The sequence below is a fragment of the Sycon ciliatum genome, chromosome 7 (genome assembly GCF_964019385.1).
Source record: "Sycon ciliatum chromosome 7, ocSycCili1.1, whole genome shotgun sequence".
NCBI classification, from domain to species: Eukaryota; Metazoa; Porifera; class Calcarea; order Leucosolenida; family Sycettidae; genus Sycon; species Sycon ciliatum.
In genome coordinates, this window is record NC_088649.1 from 18,590,803 (window position 1) to 18,607,425 (window position 16,623).

Here is a 16,623-nt window from a genome sequence, read left to right on the forward strand (position 1 = left end):
CTACTACTACTACTACTACTACTACTACTACTACTACTACTACTACTACTACTACTACTACTACTACTACTACTACTACTACTACTACTACTACTACTACTACTACTACTACTACTACTACTACTACTACTACTACTACTACTACTACTACTACTACTACTACTACTACTACTACTACTACTACTACTACTACTACTACTACTACTACTACTACTACTACTACTACTACTACTACTACTACTACTACTACTACTACTACTACTACTACTACTACTACTACTACTACTACTACTACTACTACTACTACTACTACTACTACTACTACTACTACTACTACTACTACTACTACTACTACACAGATTCATTGTTGTCTCGCAGCACAATGCCTAGGCTATGGTCCATATATGGGACACCTGGAATTTAGCCAGGGATCGTCTAGCGAGCTTGGCAGAGACATCGCTAACTACTGTGTTTGCCCGACAGCTGGTTCTAACGTTTGTTCTGTCATTGGTTGATTTGGATGCTCGGTGTATTCTACTTTGCATAATAAACGGGAACTAGGCCCAATGATGTACACGTACATGTTAATAAGGAGAATGGACAATGCGCGTTTAGACAGGAAAGGAAAGGGAATTAGTCATGCTCGGCGTGCAGCTGGCAATGGCTTACCCACTGCCGCCAAGCAGGCAGTCTGCAGTGAATTGGATAGCCACTGAGCCCATACGACATAACTGTCTCCTGTAAATCCGACCACTGCATGCAGTGGTGCGCTCACCTCATGGCAAAGACCCGGCACGCGGGATTGCAACAGTACGAAAATTATTATAATAAAAGACCGCTAGAATCGGTGCTGCTCTCGAGCAGGAAAACGAGGGGTCGAATTTCACCTGCCGCCATTTTACTAGCGAAACAGACACGCATAATATTATCCGTGTGCATGCTTCAGACTCCATACTTCGGACATCAAGCGCCCCGTACGTGGACGACCCCACAAGAGGTGGGTCGACAACATCAGAGAAGACGTCAAGCCTCTGAATTCCGGAATGCCTCAACCTCGCCACCAACACGCAACTCTGGTTAACGATCATTGACAGATGCATGACCCCCGTATGATCTGTTTATGCGGGCAATATGCGACCTGTTCATAATTATAGCAATTGTTATACTTCAGACTGCTCCGCGCCCGTCAGCTTCGGTGTACATGTAGATGTGGACGCGCACGAGCCGTTCGTATTGTCGCTGTTGCACCTGGACGATAATATAATAGGCTCCCGTCAGCGGTGTAGCAGTCAGAACTCCAGTGCATCTCTCCGTGTCGTTACAAACTGTGGATCTACGCTGATATGTAGTATTACCGGTATGCCTGCTCCGCTATTTCCACAGCCAAGTCAAGTAAGTTCAGTGCAAAGCCAGGTAGGTGAGTGCCAGACAGTGCTGAAGGTGCGATATTCGAGCATTGGAGGACGCAGACGTTGGCGATAAATCTTCTACCCAGCATCGCGCAGCGCTAGCGAGCTGAGGAGAGCTATTTTGCCATTCACGTAAAGTTGTTTCATACCCGATAATAGTCAGAGTGCCCAGAAGATCGCTAACAGAGTTGCACCACGCTAGCATCCCTTGGGAGCCGCCGTAAGTCTTTAAAAAACGTCACCTCCGAAGGTTCGAAACAACAGCCAAAAACAGAAGAAATTTGATACAGTCTGTACGTATTATGGCTGTACGTCTTGGTTGGTTTGGTTTTCTTTTATTATTTCAGTTCGTTGCCTCAACAGTACAAAGTACAAATATCAAGAGGGACAAACGAAAAGAGAAAGTAAAACAGAGCAGAAAGGTCATCTTTTTTTTTATAGTGTTATACGCCACAGTAGGTCACCAAACTAATTATTTGTTTCACTTCATTGGTGCCTAGCCTCGAAGAATAATCATTTGGAAAATACCCACTCATCTGATCAGCCTGAGGGATTGCAAAGGAAAGGTTTGATTACAAAATAGACTGTCGCCATTAGGACTCGAACAAGGGACCTGTGCGCTTTCGAAATACAAATTTGATTGATTTTGCTGGAGGAAAACAAACTGCAAGCCACTCTTTGAAGAGTAATGGTATGAAAGGCCTCGTCGAAAGATATAATCCAATAGGGAGCTGCTTCTCTGTACCTATGTATCTATGTCATTCGGATCTTCCCAAGTTGTACAATGTACTGTTGAGATACCGAATTCAAATAAATCAATACCATACCATACCTAAATGTCCTGTTCACCCAACCTGGCCTTTTTATGAAACAGACGCGCCGAAAGTACCGAAAATCTAGGTACACCGAAAATTTCAATTTTTTGTGACAGTACTAATAATACCAAGGTGGTAGATGCAGTGCCTAACGTTTGCAGCGAGAGTGAGACCAACCAGTGCCCAACATGGATGCGACACCTCGTTAGCCTCTGTATACACTCACTTCGAGTAGTGAATACGTAGTAGACCTCGGGGAATACTTGTATGAAGTATCTATTTCATGTAGAGAGATCTGTTTTGAGCATCTACATGTAGAAAGGGCCTGTGCTCGTGTTTTGCACACAGCGAATCGAACACGCTCTTCTTTCGGATTTCCCGGATACTTTTCAATGATTGTGTTGCTCACCAACTACATGTACATGTACATTTGTATTATGAGGTTTGTTTCCATTGAAATTCCAGCGTGGGATGAACAGGTGGTTTGCACACACGGACCGTGCCATTCAAGCTATTCACAATCGTGTTGTTCACGTGCTTGCTACAGACTCTCCCAGACTGCCAGAGTATCTCTTCCCGCTGCGTGTATACCGGAGTTGGTCGGGACAGGGAGGTTTGCTGAGGACACGATGGCACTGGCTGGCACATACCACGTAGGGGCCTCATCAGTGCTAAGGTTTGTGATCATCTAAGCCGTTTTTTCGTCAGAATAACATTTTAAAACAGATACCTCCAGTAGAACATCTACATGTATACCCGCGTTCTCCGTGTGTTGGTGTCTCTAATCTACTTCAACCTTTCATGTCGAAGTTGCATCCATTGTCTTCCCACGAAGAACAATGTCGTGTTTGTGAGGCCGTCTGTATGTAGTTCAGCCTAGCATGGCTAGAGTACAATAATTGAACTGCCTTGCAATAACAAAATTTACAAGTCATGATTGATTGATTTTATTTGGATTCGCGAGACCAAACGAGCAGGAGTGCTCAATAACAGGGTAGCGAATGGTTGAGTTGTGCTATGTGACGTGATGGGGCTACCTGTTGTCTACCTCTCTCCACCCATCACATTACGCTCTCTTTTTGTCGAATCGCAGCAGTGATCATGAGGGTTAGGGTCTAGGGAGCTCCGCCAACCCTTGGCTAGGGTCTCGACTGGGCCAACCAGGCTAGAAGCGTGGGCGACCCACAGGGTTTGTATGTACAGTGCGTATCGGTTATAGCGTGGTCGTGTAAAAGAATATACTGCCTACAAGAATGAACTCTCATGTTTTCATAATCATAACATGGATTTCAAGTGCACATTTATTCTTACAAGCAATTTTATCCCACAGTAGAATATATCGGTCCTAAGAATGGACTTTGTGTAGCGAAACATGCCAGATTAGTACAAAGTGTATCGTCTGTAGTAATAACATCCGTCCAAAGCAGTTCTGATCTGACTCTCGTTGGGTCGTAGTGCTGCAGATTCAACTGTTGTAGTCATGTACCTCATTTTGCATAGCCACATGTAAGCCTATGGGACTATGACCAGCCACATGCACAGAAGTACTGCGTTGCATGTACGATGATCTTCCTGCCCCTGCGCACATGCATGTGATATGCCACACTTGATTTATCGTGTGTAAGAAATATCGGAAATAAGAATAGAAAGTCGTTTTTCCAACACCCACGCTATAACCGATACCTACTGTACATGTCTACGTGTACATCAGCTGCTGACTATCATAACGATCAGGATACTTATTCTTATTTATTATCCTTTTAGAAAGATACTATCTTTGAACATTATTATTTGCAGCCGTTTCCTTCCAGCATGCTGATGGTGTTGGTCAATCGTTCGTACACGTGTCGCCCTGGTACAGTGTATGTGAACTTCCTGGCTATTGTCCTATCGAATACTAGTGTACTGTAGTATCGTGCAGCCGGAAGTAGGCTTTGGCGCAGACAGTGGACTACATAATTGAGTATTTACATCGTGTACACGCTGGTAATTGAATGAAGGCATCCCACAGCTGACCATTATGCTAATCTTGCAGATTTACGAATTCCTGGAGATGCTTTCGCAGCCATTCCCAGCCTGTTTATTAAAGGGGAAGTTAAGGCAAAAATTAAAATTTCACCAGTTGTAGTCTTCGGGGTGCTGAGTCGAATGGTCGTGGTCCGAGGAAGCTGAGACGCTCCCTTCCTACTTGAATCCCAATCGAACTCGCGCACTTCCACCGAAACTGGGTGACTGCGCCCTACTATATGTAGATGGGGATTTGTATGCAAAATGTCACTAAAAGCGCCATTTCGTTCTTATAAAAGCACGGATGACCGCGATTGGCCCATATGTTGTAGTCTTTTGGACGCTGAGTCGACTGGTCTTGGTCCGAAAAGGCTGCGATGCAGCGTTCCTCCTTTATTCCCAATCGAACATGGTTGAACAAGCGGTCACGTGCTCCTGCGGACGCCAGTCACCTGGTCACCGTGCCTGCAGGGTACAACTTACTAGCCTGTTTGACCTTTTTTGGGTGCAGTCCTGTCACTCGAGTTGAACCTTGGTGTGAAAGTTGTCGCCTGGCGTGGTGAGACTGGTGACCAGGTGATTTGGGCACCCAGGAGCACGTGACCGCTTGTTCAACCATGTTCGATTGGGAATAAAGGAGGAACGCTGCATCGCAGCCTTTTCGGACCAAAACCAGTCGACTCAGCGTCCAAAAGACTACAACATATGGGCCAATCGCGGTCATCCGTGCTTTTATAAGAACGAAATGGCGCTTTTAGTGACATTTTGCATACAAATCCCCATCTACATTATAGAGGACTTTCCAATGAGTCATACCGTGCGGCCTATGAGGATTCGGGCCAAAGATCATCGAGTTCACCACCGATCACCGGACTTGAAACGGAGCTTGGGTGGCAAAAAAAGAAGCCTGCACTGGAAGGAAACAGTGTTTTTCGAAAGCAGTTCCATTTTGCATACTGTAGTTTGAGAATACCAAAGGGCTGCTCGCGATCGGATGTTCCCACACCTGGATCGTCTTTGAGTTGTTATCGTTTTCCCTACGATGGAGAACGACGGAACCAGTGGATGACGGACACATGACTCGAGAACTTTTTTTTTTTTTTTTTTTTTTTTTTTTTTTTCTAAATACCGAGTGGTAGGCAAATTGAGCGCTCTGACATGGACAGGCCAGCTGTCCATTTCCAGTGTCCAAAGACTGTGAAGCATCTGGACGTAGCAAAGGCAATTCAAGCCTGCAGTCTCTCGCTTGGAGATGTCCTGCAGATCGACCTGCACGGCCGGCCCGGGTCTTGTGTTCTGACCCTGCGTGATTTCGCCACCAGGGACAAGCTCGTCGCAGCAAATCTGCAGTTGGAGGGTAAGAGCATTGACGTGCTACCGGGAGATGGCACAGTATCCGCTACCCGTGTTTACATTTATGGTTGCGAACCCGCATTGCATCTGGGCCACATAGAGTCGGCTTTGGGGGAATTTGGCGAAATTGTCGGCAATATTGATTGCGAATTTGTCACCGTTGAGAAATTCAAAATTCTCACGGGGGTACGACGGGTGCTAATGATCCTGAAGAAAGGTGTACCCTGCAAGCTAAGCATTCAGAAAAGGTCGTACCGTACACATCACCGCGACCAGATACAGACGTGCTTTCGCTGTGGTGTATCTGGCCACCAAGCACGTGACTGTCCTGCACGCCCAAATGCTGCACGTACACGTACGCATCACACTTCGTACTCCACTGTCGTACAGGGCCAGGCTGCGGACCGTATGGCGGATGACAGTCCGGATGTACTCGTTCATGTACCGGTACAAGAACCCACTGGCGCTGAACCAAATCCAGGAGCTGCGATAGCAGGCGAAGCAACAGATAGCAACTGCCCATGTCCACCAAAAGGTTCAACCACACTAGAGGGCTCGAACCAACAACAACAGCAGCAGCACTGCGACAAGCGACCACCAAAGGTCTCTAAGATACCTGTACGGCAGGCAGCTTATTCTGTACCAGTCGCCACGCCAACAACCCTGCCAGCAGAAGAGGCTACACGTGGAGTGCCGGCATTTCCGCTCTCTCGTGGGAAGGGGTGTCACTCTTCACCTGATGACGAAGGATTCATCCGCGCATCAGGCAAGCACACATTCAGCGCAAGAGTCCTGGCATTCGACCCCCAAGTCGCATGGGCAAATGAGGCATCTGCAAAAGAGATGCACCGCCTTGCCCAACGTGTGAGGAGTCGGCGAGGAAGCCAATAACCGGTAAACTTCTGCTTGTAATCTCGATTCTATGCTAGTCCTCGTCATGATTGTTCTTTTTCTTACTAATTACTACTTTTCACTGCTATATCGTCTTTAAATCCACACGCTCAGGTATTCTCTCCACGAGCTGCCACCATCAGTTTTCCGGTGAGCACCCAGGATACCCGAACGCTTAAACTAGGTTTTTTGAATGTCTGTAGCTTGCGCTACAAAGTAGATGAAGTAACGGCACTCCTCCGGGTGCAGGACTTTGATATTTTTGCATTGGCCGAAACCTGGCTGGATAGCACTATTGGTGACGGAGAAGTAGCTATTCCTGGATACAGCCTCACAAGGACCGATCGCAGCGGCAGGCGAGGTGGCGGCACGTGTATCTATTACAAATCCACCCTGCCAATCAAACCACGCCCAGATCTAAGCGTAAGCGGCTTAGAGCTGGTGTGGGTTGACGTACAGATACATCGACAGCATCACCGTGTCGGCTGCGCCTACAGGCCCCCTGACACATCCGTGGAGTTTTGGACTGATTTAGAAAGTGCCATGCATAGTGCTGGCTCTTCAGCCACGTCTTTAACGGTGTTGGGGGATTTCAATGTGGACTTGTCCGCTAATCACCCCAATCATCAGCGAACCCATCTACAGAGCCTGTGCTGCACGTTCGACTTAACCAACTGCGTGGATGCAGTGACGCGCATCACTCCAAGTACGCCGAAAGGCACCCTTATTGACCTTGTCCTCACGGACAGGAAGATGGTATCCAGCTGCAGGGTGATACCTTGTCTGATCAGTGATCACAGCGCTGTGCTCGCCAACCTGAACATTTCAGTTCCTCGTGCAGAGACTCAATCGAAGCAGGCCAGGCGGATTCGGAATATAAGTATCCCTGAGTTCAGAATCGCTCTGGAGCAAGAACTTCAGCATTTCCCTTCCCTTCCACAGTCGTCAAGCGTGGATGATACGTGGCATGATTGGCACTCGCGCTTTATGACTGTCCTGGACAGGTATGCTCCAATGAAGACTATACCACCGCGCCGCAAGCCTCTACCTCCATGGTCCGACCGTGAGACGTATCAACTCATCAGGACACGGAATAGGCTGCACACGCGCTGGCTCCGGAACCCCGAAGATATGGCACTTCACAGTGCATTCAAACTGGCTCGGACGCAGGCATCTAACGCGATTCGGCGCAAACGAAACTCGTATTTTCATCAGACATGTCAATCTGCATCTGCAAACCCTCGTAAGCTCTGGCAGCTCATCAACAGCCTTACAGGCCGTACCCGAGCACAACCGGATCCTACATGCGACGTTGAAGAGGTCGGCAATACGTTCCATCAAGTTGTGACCGACGCCAATAGACCTCCCATATTGGCAGAACCTCAGGGGCCATTGAGAGGGGAAGTCCTTTCGGATTTTCGAGGGACTGATGCAGGTTCCGTTTACGAACTGCTCCGTAAAGTCGACGCCAGAAAAGCAACCGGTAGTGACGGGGTCCCAGGATCGTTGCTGCTCGCCACTGCCGACATCATCGCACCAAGCCTCACCCAACTTTTCAACATGTCCCTGAAATCGGGTATCGTTCCTCGGGCCTTCAAGCTAGCAGAGGTTCGCCCCCTCTTCAAATCGGGAGATCCTGCTTCCCCTGGGAATTATAGACCAGTATCTCTACTACCCATTATTTCGAAAATCCTCGAGCGGATTGTACAAAACCAGTTACAAGGTCAGCTTTCCCGTGTTCATGCGCTGCCTGACACGCAGTTTGCGTACCGGCATGGCTACTCAACAGAAGATGCATTGGTTGTCCTGACGGACACGCTCCTGGAGGCCCGCGATCGACGCCAGGTATCGGGAGTGTGCTTTCTCGATCTCTCCAAGGCATTTGACAAAGTCATTCATGAGCGTCTCATTCAGGACCTGTTTGCTTTAGGAGTGACAGGCAGACCCCTTCGCTGGCTCATCAGCTACCTCAGTGAGCGGACACAGCGAGTTTGTTTCGGGGCCAGCAGCAGCACAATCACCTCTTGCAGCTGCGGTGTGCCCCAGGGATCGGTGCTCGGCCCGTTGCTCTTTAACGTGTACACAAGAGATGTTCCTCAAGTAGCCCAATCCGCAGCCACGATCCAGTTCGCCGATGACGTCGCAGTATATTGTAGCGCTGACACGACTCAGGCTGTTGCCAGTACGCTCTCCACCGCAGTCTCCTCCTTGGCTGCATGGCTGGAAGAGCGAGGACTGATTCTGAATGAGAAGAAGAGTCAAGTTCTCACAGTCTTTCCCGGTAGAGACGCTGGACCCCGGGTCACAGTCCTCTGTCGCAGCCAACCTCTGCCGACAGTCACCAGCGCGAAGTACCTTGGCGTCATCATTGACGAGGGGCTGAACTTTCAGCAACACCTGAAAGCCATTACAGCAAAGGTGTCCCGCAAAGTAGGTGCCCTCTGGCGGACTCGGAGATGCTTGAGCCTGGCGGCCCGAGTCACCTACTTGAAGTCCGTGGTGATGCCGGATCTGACCTACGCATCAAGTTGTTTCTTGTTCTGTCTAACTGCCCAGCAAGCAACGGATCTCCAGACGCTGGAGAACAAAGCGGTTCGCGCAGTTTTTGGCGCTCGGCCATACGACTCTGCTCAACCTCTGCTCCAACGGGTGGAACTCTACCGAATCTCAGAGTTGCACAAGCAAAAGGCGCTATTGCTCACCTGGCGATGCATCCACGGCATTGCGGGGAACCGGCTCTGTGGACTGATTTCAAGGTCACCAGATCGGCGTACCCGCTTGCAGAAGGACATCGGAGCGCACATACCACCCGCCGCAAGCCGCGCTGGTCAGGCTAGGTTCTCTGTTGCCGCTCCCAAGCTGTGGAACGCACTACCCAGCGACATCCGCACCATCCCCCAACGCAGTGTGTTCAAGATGTCAGTCATCCCACATACGCTCGCTCCATGAAACGTATCACCCATTATTCCAGTCACTGTTGCTGTCGCATCCACTCGTATGTCGCATCCACTCGTAGTCCACGTCCACTGATGCCGACCGAGGTAGCTCTCTTGCTACTGTGTAATAGTGACATGTACCCAGCTAATGTCTCTGCTTCGTTCAGGGAATTCAGAATAGGAAGTCTGCTGTACCACCCGCTCTTTTCTTTTTACTTTTTAAAAGCGATTATTTGTAACATGGAAATTTGTTCCTTGGCTCACCATCTGAGTTCTTAAAGCTATTATTCATTTTCTGCTGCCCCCGGTTATTTCTTTTATTAGTATTATTTTCTTTGCCTTCGCTTTCTTGTTATTGGGCAACTTGCCCGTTAGAATCTGCGAAGTAAAATAAACAACAACAACAACAACAACTTCGCTCCTTATGCAAATACTTCGAAGTACACGAATATTGTTCCATCACTTCGTTGGCGAAGAGAAAAGTCATGATCATCCCCTGTCACCCCAGTACGTATCGAACTAACTAACCAACTTGTTCAGCTCATTTGTGGCAGCACCAGTAAAGGCGGAAACACGAAGATGATTCCGAACACTATCAACTTACTTAGTTTGTTGGGGTGCAAGGTATAGCTGGAGTTTGATGATTGATAGTGCTGATGCTGATGGTAATGACTAATGTACCCAGCTCTATGCACGTACCTATACATGACTGGTGGTGCTAGCTATTCTAGTACTGGCCCTGGGTGCAACTCATCATCTCTTCCATGCCAGTGTGTATGCCTCATGTTCTGCACAACGTGTATTTCCTTTGTCATGGATAAATACTCTGATCGACCTACTTGCGCAATCTTCTTCTGCTTCCCACTTGGTTGCTGCGCTGTGCAGTTCTTCATCTGCTGCGGCACATACTAGTATACCTCATCTTCTGTCTTTCTGGTCAATTAGGTACATGTATTCAGCTTCTTGATCTTCTTGTGGTGAGGATCATCTTGATCTTACTTCTTGTGTAACTCTTGCAAAGGCAGTAATGGAGGATACTCTACCGGTAATCAGCAACCGCTTATGGAGAATGGCCCAGGTCGAGGGACGACCAGGAAAAAACAATTGCTGTATTGAATGTGCATTCATCAGCGTGTTTTAAGATCAGGACAACTAAGTTCGCCACTACACCAACTTTTTGGCTACATAGGAGCAATGATAATGATGGCCGTGTTTGACTTTGTCAGCTTTCGTGCTACCAGCCACCGCATGTCAACATTGTCATACTCGTACTGATAAGGAAGAAAAACCCACACACGCACGCACACACACGCACACACACACACACACACACGTACACACATGGATACACTGACAGGCATGCGAAGCAAGAGAGACAGAGAGTCAGGCAGCGAAAGAGAAGTGAGACTACTTGTAGGTTATGGGCACGGTGCTCCAATTTCTGCCCAGCTGAAGTAAAATCCATGTACACTATTTTCGTGTAGTGTTCATTGACGGTGCCAGCCACTGGTGAGTGACCCAGTGGTGTAGGTGTTGACATTCAGCACACATCACATTTCAGTCTCCAACGTAAATTCAGTCAAAACAACACTGCACTGCAGCAACATGGGAACATGCTTCTCCCAGGCCCACCATGCAAGTGCAGTGTGCGCCAAGAACAATTCCAGGTAATTAAGCAGCTACCCAAGGATGGACAGGTTCGGCAAAACACTCCGCGAGTGCCTGACGTTTGCAAACGTATTTTGTTGACAGTTGTTGTTTCTTCCTTCGATTGGGCAAGACACGATAATGTGCCAACCCAGCCAGCAATGAGACACATGCATTTGTATCCATCAGGGCTATTGTAAGACTTTAGAGAGTCCTTTGCATATGTGCTGGGGACATTCACTAAATATTTAGAGAGGCCTGGATACCCAACGCAGGGGGATTGGCTGAAAGGTCTTCGTCCATAGGTAAATATGGATCAATGTACTGGGCCCACGGATTCTGTCAATCTTCTCGCGGCAACGCCTCTTCAAGGCTGGAATAAACAGTACAGTAACTGCGGCTAGTAATCCTCGCGACTTACCGAAACTATTCACCACATCAAAGAAAAGCAAAAGTGCTTCACCACTGCGACGGCCTGCAACATCATTTTCAACCGTACACCGAACAACACATTTGACTCTCTTTTTGCCACCCAAGCACATTTTACCGTAGGACACGGACTTGTCTTATGGGTGATCTTTGGGTGGACACCGGGAAGGCGCCAAAAAGGTGATGTAATGGAAAGTCCTCTATAGTAGGGCGCAGTCACCCAGTTTCGGTGGAAGTGCGCGAGTTCGATTGGGATTCAAGTAGGAAGGGAGCGTCTCAGCTTCCTCGGACCACGACCATTCGACTCAGCACCCCGAAGACTACAACTGGTGAAATTTTAATTTTTGCCTGAACTTCCCCTTTAAACAAAACCTCGTTTACATCAAGAGTGCCGGTACTAAGCATTCCATTTCCTGGAACGAATGGCTAGAAACGGGTACAGTCCAGGGAGCGCATAGTGGGTCTCTGTAGCTTCCTGGTGAAATCAAAAAGGAGACAGTGCACATCGCAGTGGATGAAACACGAGGAAAACCACACAAAATCGATTGTATCCACCCTGGGAATGTATTGTGTATCTACGTACCGGTATGTGGTGACGTCAAACCTGGCAATGTTTTGGCTGGCTCCAGAAATTTCAGGAACTACAAGAATGATGAAGTTGATTGTTCCAACTAGGAACACACGCTTCTTGCCGAACTTGACACTTGACTGACTCACAAGAATGATGTTATCGAAATAATTACCCTACGAGTACGAGTCATATACACGATTACACCACTACAAGTTTTTGCTAGCTCACTTCCATACATGTACAAGCAGTTTATGAACCTTTGAACTTTGAACTTCGAACTATGCTTCAGGATCATGTTCATAGTTCTACAAGTACTGCACAATTATGCTCTTTTGCACCGTCATCATTTTTAATTTTGTAATTTTTGGATTCCCCAAAGGCTTTCGCCTATCGAGGGGGCTTCCAAACCGTCCACAACACCAAATCTGTAAAAGAAGTGATGAGCAATAGGTGAGCAAATAAAGAGATACAGACAGTCTTGTAGTGCAGAGCTCTCATCACGTGACCAGGGAGTAGTACAATACTTTTGTGGATATTCGTTCAAAATTTCCAGCAATTCTTTTTCATTCCCTAAGTTCCGTATTCCAGATTAGTGGTCTGCTCCCTTCGTCTGTGACTGTAGAGATGGCAAGAGCCCATGTGGTGGCGACTGGACTGGAGACGACACAGATCGACTAGCGGCACGACACGGGGGTAGCTCGGCACGGCAGCGGGCGCGCTACCAGCGGTCGGCGGCATCGCTAGACGAGTGCTTGACCATGTCAGCCGGCTGCCCGGGTCCAGGTAAGTGCAAACCCACTGCACAGTCCTGGGCAGAGACATCCGATCCCGGTATAATCATGATAATACCCATGAGGTCGGAATTCTCTGGCCAGAACTATACCTTGGAGAAATTAAATTTACAAAGAATATTTTAAATTTCGGCCAGTCGGCTCCTATCATTTTCGTGTTGGGGGTTAGACAAGGAGAAGTAGCCATGTAGGGGCGTGAGCCCGCCTTTCAGCACAAAACTGGCTTTGAATACACAGGTATCGAGACTAGGTATTGAGACTTATAATTAGTGGTGTGCACGGGTAGTCGGGTACCCGTGCTACCCGTGAGGACCTCGGGTAGTCGGGTACCGAATAGTACCCGAAAACCCGAGGTCACAGATGACATCATGTACAGTGCACGTGTACAAATAATTCACGCATGTCTACCCAATGCGCAAGGGAAGGGTGTGCCGGTGTGCATTGTGGTCTTACCATGGGAACATTACCCGATCGGGTACCCGATCGGGTACCTGTGCTAACCGTGGAAAACTACCCGGACCCGATACCCGAAGAAAATGCTACCCGACTCAGCCCTACTTATAATGCAGTCCGTTTTGTAGAAATTGTCGTTCGGAACTTCATGCATCTTCCTGTCCACCCCATGCTTTGCAGATTCCAGTGAGCTTGGATCTCTGCAGCTGCCAGCAGGCCATCCAGGTGTGGGGCCAAGACCATGTTCCTCTGCTCCATTTGGCCAGTACCAGCAGCAGCAGCAGCAGCAGTATCGGCATCAGTCGCCTCACCCGCACCTCCGACTGCTCAGCGATGCAGTCAGCACGGACACACGCTTGCCACGAGGCACAATGCTGGGTATGTTCGATGACGATGACAGCAATGACCTGGCGGGGGTTGCCAATGACGTGGTCAGCTCTACAATGGCCAACTCTGCATCAGCCAGCGCATCGGCCACCGCCACCAGTCGGCGACGCAAGGGCGGCCATGTTGGTGCCCTCACCAATGCCATGCAACAGCTGGAGTTGCCAAGACGACGCATCGGTCGTGTAAGTCCCAGGGTACGACTTTGCAGTGCATACTGACATGACGAGTAAAGCGACTGTGTGTTTACGACTCGTTGAACAGTGACTGTGTAGTCACATGGTGTCTGTTTGACTTTAGAGAGAAAAGCAGAGGGAGGGGAGGGGGGGGGGGGGTCATATCCTACCCGTACCCCGGTGAATGTGCTATCCTAGGCTATGACCAGGACCTGCAAAGACAGTACAGTGACTCCCGCCGAGAAGAACACTGATAAGCCTTAATTAAAGGGGAACTTTCGCTGTAGGCAAACTGGTATTCATAACTCTATTCAATATGTCACCACGGTGTTTTCACCGGGTATGAAATCTGGATCATGAAGAAGAACTGTGCAAACAAACTCCTCTGGTGCTTCGGTTGTCGTTCAAAAGAGATTTAGCTGTAACAATATGTCTATGTCCGCTGCTGCTTGAAGCACAGCACAATAGTCAGCGGTGTTGCAAGGTATTCAACATTGGTGCAGACACGATGGGGGGGGGGGGTCAGGGAAGATCTTCTCCTGGGATGCTTTTGGAAAGCTGGGCCCACTATGATAGCCCATTATTGCATTGCCTCAAAAATCACAAGTTAAAATTGTTTGTGCGGCTTTCCCCAAATCAGCCGGCCGAAAAACTCGCCGAAAACGAGACTTATGGAAAAATTGTTTTAAGCTTTTCGCCGATTTTGGAGAGTTCCTTTGAGAAAAGTCGAAAAATGGCGAAAATCTACCAAACGTTGTTGCAAAGTGTGTTTACGAACGAATGATGTTACTGCAAGCATGACCAGTCGACCTCTCTACTTCAGTACTTGCAGTACATGTGCGTTGAGCCTTGAGGTCGTGTGACTCGTGTCCTTTGACCTCCTCTCAAACAAACATTAGCCATTATGAAGATCATTACCAGTACACTCTCCAAATCAGCCGGCCGAATAATTCGCCGAAAACGAGACGTATCGAAAAAATCACCAAGCTTTTTGCCGATTTTGGAGGGTTCCTTTGAGAATCGCCGAAAATCTACCAAATCTTCCAATATCTCACCAATTTCGAAGCCAATATGCCAACAATTATTTTAGCCGATTTTCCAATATAATTATTCCAATTTTGCAACCGATTTGCGAACAGTCTGCTGATTTTGAAGCCGAATCTGATGTTTTTGAGCAGGGCGGAAAGCCGAATGGACGAAAAAACACGCCGATTAGGGGAAAGCCTAGGTTGGACGGCGGTCACGCCCCTGATAGTATTGCTTTTTTTCCAATTCATCCAACTTCTATTTCCCTTGACTTGTGCGCGCACGTTGCGTGTGCTTCTAGACCGGATTTACAGGGGTTAGCGGCCGTCGTGAGTTCCGTCGCGAACGAACACCACAATTTACTTTTCTTTTTCTTTTTTACTTTCCAGACCAAAGCTCCCAGTCCGCTCACCCTGAATCAGCAGCCGGGGCCCTCGCGCGGACAGCAGCAGCAACAGCCGCGCTGGCACATGGGCCGCACCAGCAGCGAGTGCGAGCTGCTTCAGTTCACCGCGGGACGGCACGAGTGCGCCGCGCGAGTGCCGAAAACGAGCACGGACTCCACGTCGTCCGTGGACAGCACCGACAGTGTCGGCATGGTGTTCTGAATCAGGGATTAATAAAATACCGGTATTTTACTAATCCCTGTTTTGAATCCAGTCATGCCAGCCTGCTGCATAGAAGCCGTATTGTCCTGAATACTAGCATAAATCTCGTACCCCCACTTTCAAGTTTGAGCCGATTGTTCAAATTATTTTCACATGATTATTAGTAGGATGTCGCACTCGAATCGAATGTAAGTCACATTCTTCCGTTGCCCTTGAAATTCAGTGTAAAAAGGAGCAACTTCTATTCGTGAACCCCTTGCATGCACCAGGGCCGGAGATGATAGTGTTTCTGAAGCTGTTGCGATAAAGCTGATTCAAATCACGGTTAGATTTTTCATCAACCACCACACCTTAACTGCGCTCTCCAGTCGACCTTTGAAATATCTTTACAGGGTCGAATGCTGTGGCTTACTCTTATTCGTTAGGGTAATGATACTTGAAGTAGTTATTTGGAGCAGTTTTATCGCAGCTGCCTCCTAGTATTACTCAGACATTGATCTCACCAGTGCGTATTCTTCGGCGTAAACCCCTTCATCCGTGACCATGACTAACGGCGCACGATTCTCTTGATCTGCTGATTTCCGATCATAAATCGCGTAACAACTTACATGTACCGGTACATTGTGCAAGTACCGGTACAATCAGGGAGTAGTACTACTCCCTGGGTACAATCATGTAGGTGCAACGCCCGTACTGCATGCAGTATTTCTTCTACTTCAAAAAAAAAAAGTATTCTCTCCAACAGTATTTTGGGGATCGACGCCAAAAAATTTGATAAAGATAGAAAGTGTCTATGGGAAAACAAAGTATTTTCTTCTACAGGTACAGTATAAAGTACATGTATTTAAGGCAATCTGATTTTATTGCTCACACGTCATTGTTTTACTTGAAGCCACGCACAGATGCACACATGTAAGCTTGCAAGCGTACCCGCTCGCTTTGCTCTCACACTTAGCAGCTAACACTCCATACACACAGCGCCTGCATTTGTACAACTACCGGCAACACTCTGAAAGCAGCATCGAAGTCTGTAAAACACAATGTTTTCGGTGTAACTTCAATTTCGGTAGAGAAACCAGGCACCTCAATTTAGATTACACCTATTAATTAAAAGGCACCAGAGTATA

General features: G+C 48.0%; 1 protein-coding gene across 1 annotated transcript; it reads left to right on the top strand.

Annotated features, from left to right (window-relative positions):
- The first annotated feature begins 1,217 nt into the window (after positions 1-1,217).
- On the top strand, positions 1,218-16,074 carry LOC135821154 (uncharacterized). The gene is made up of 5 exons (XM_065334221.1): positions 1,218-1,629; positions 2,772-2,900; positions 12,681-12,841; positions 13,483-13,871; positions 15,278-16,074. Exons 2-5 carry the CDS (start codon positions 2,854-2,856, stop codon positions 15,494-15,496), a joined length of 816 nt encoding a protein of 271 aa, XP_065190293.1. The 5' UTR covers positions 1,218-1,629; positions 2,772-2,853; the 3' UTR covers positions 15,497-16,074.
- Positions 16,075-16,623: the final 549 nt, after the last annotated feature.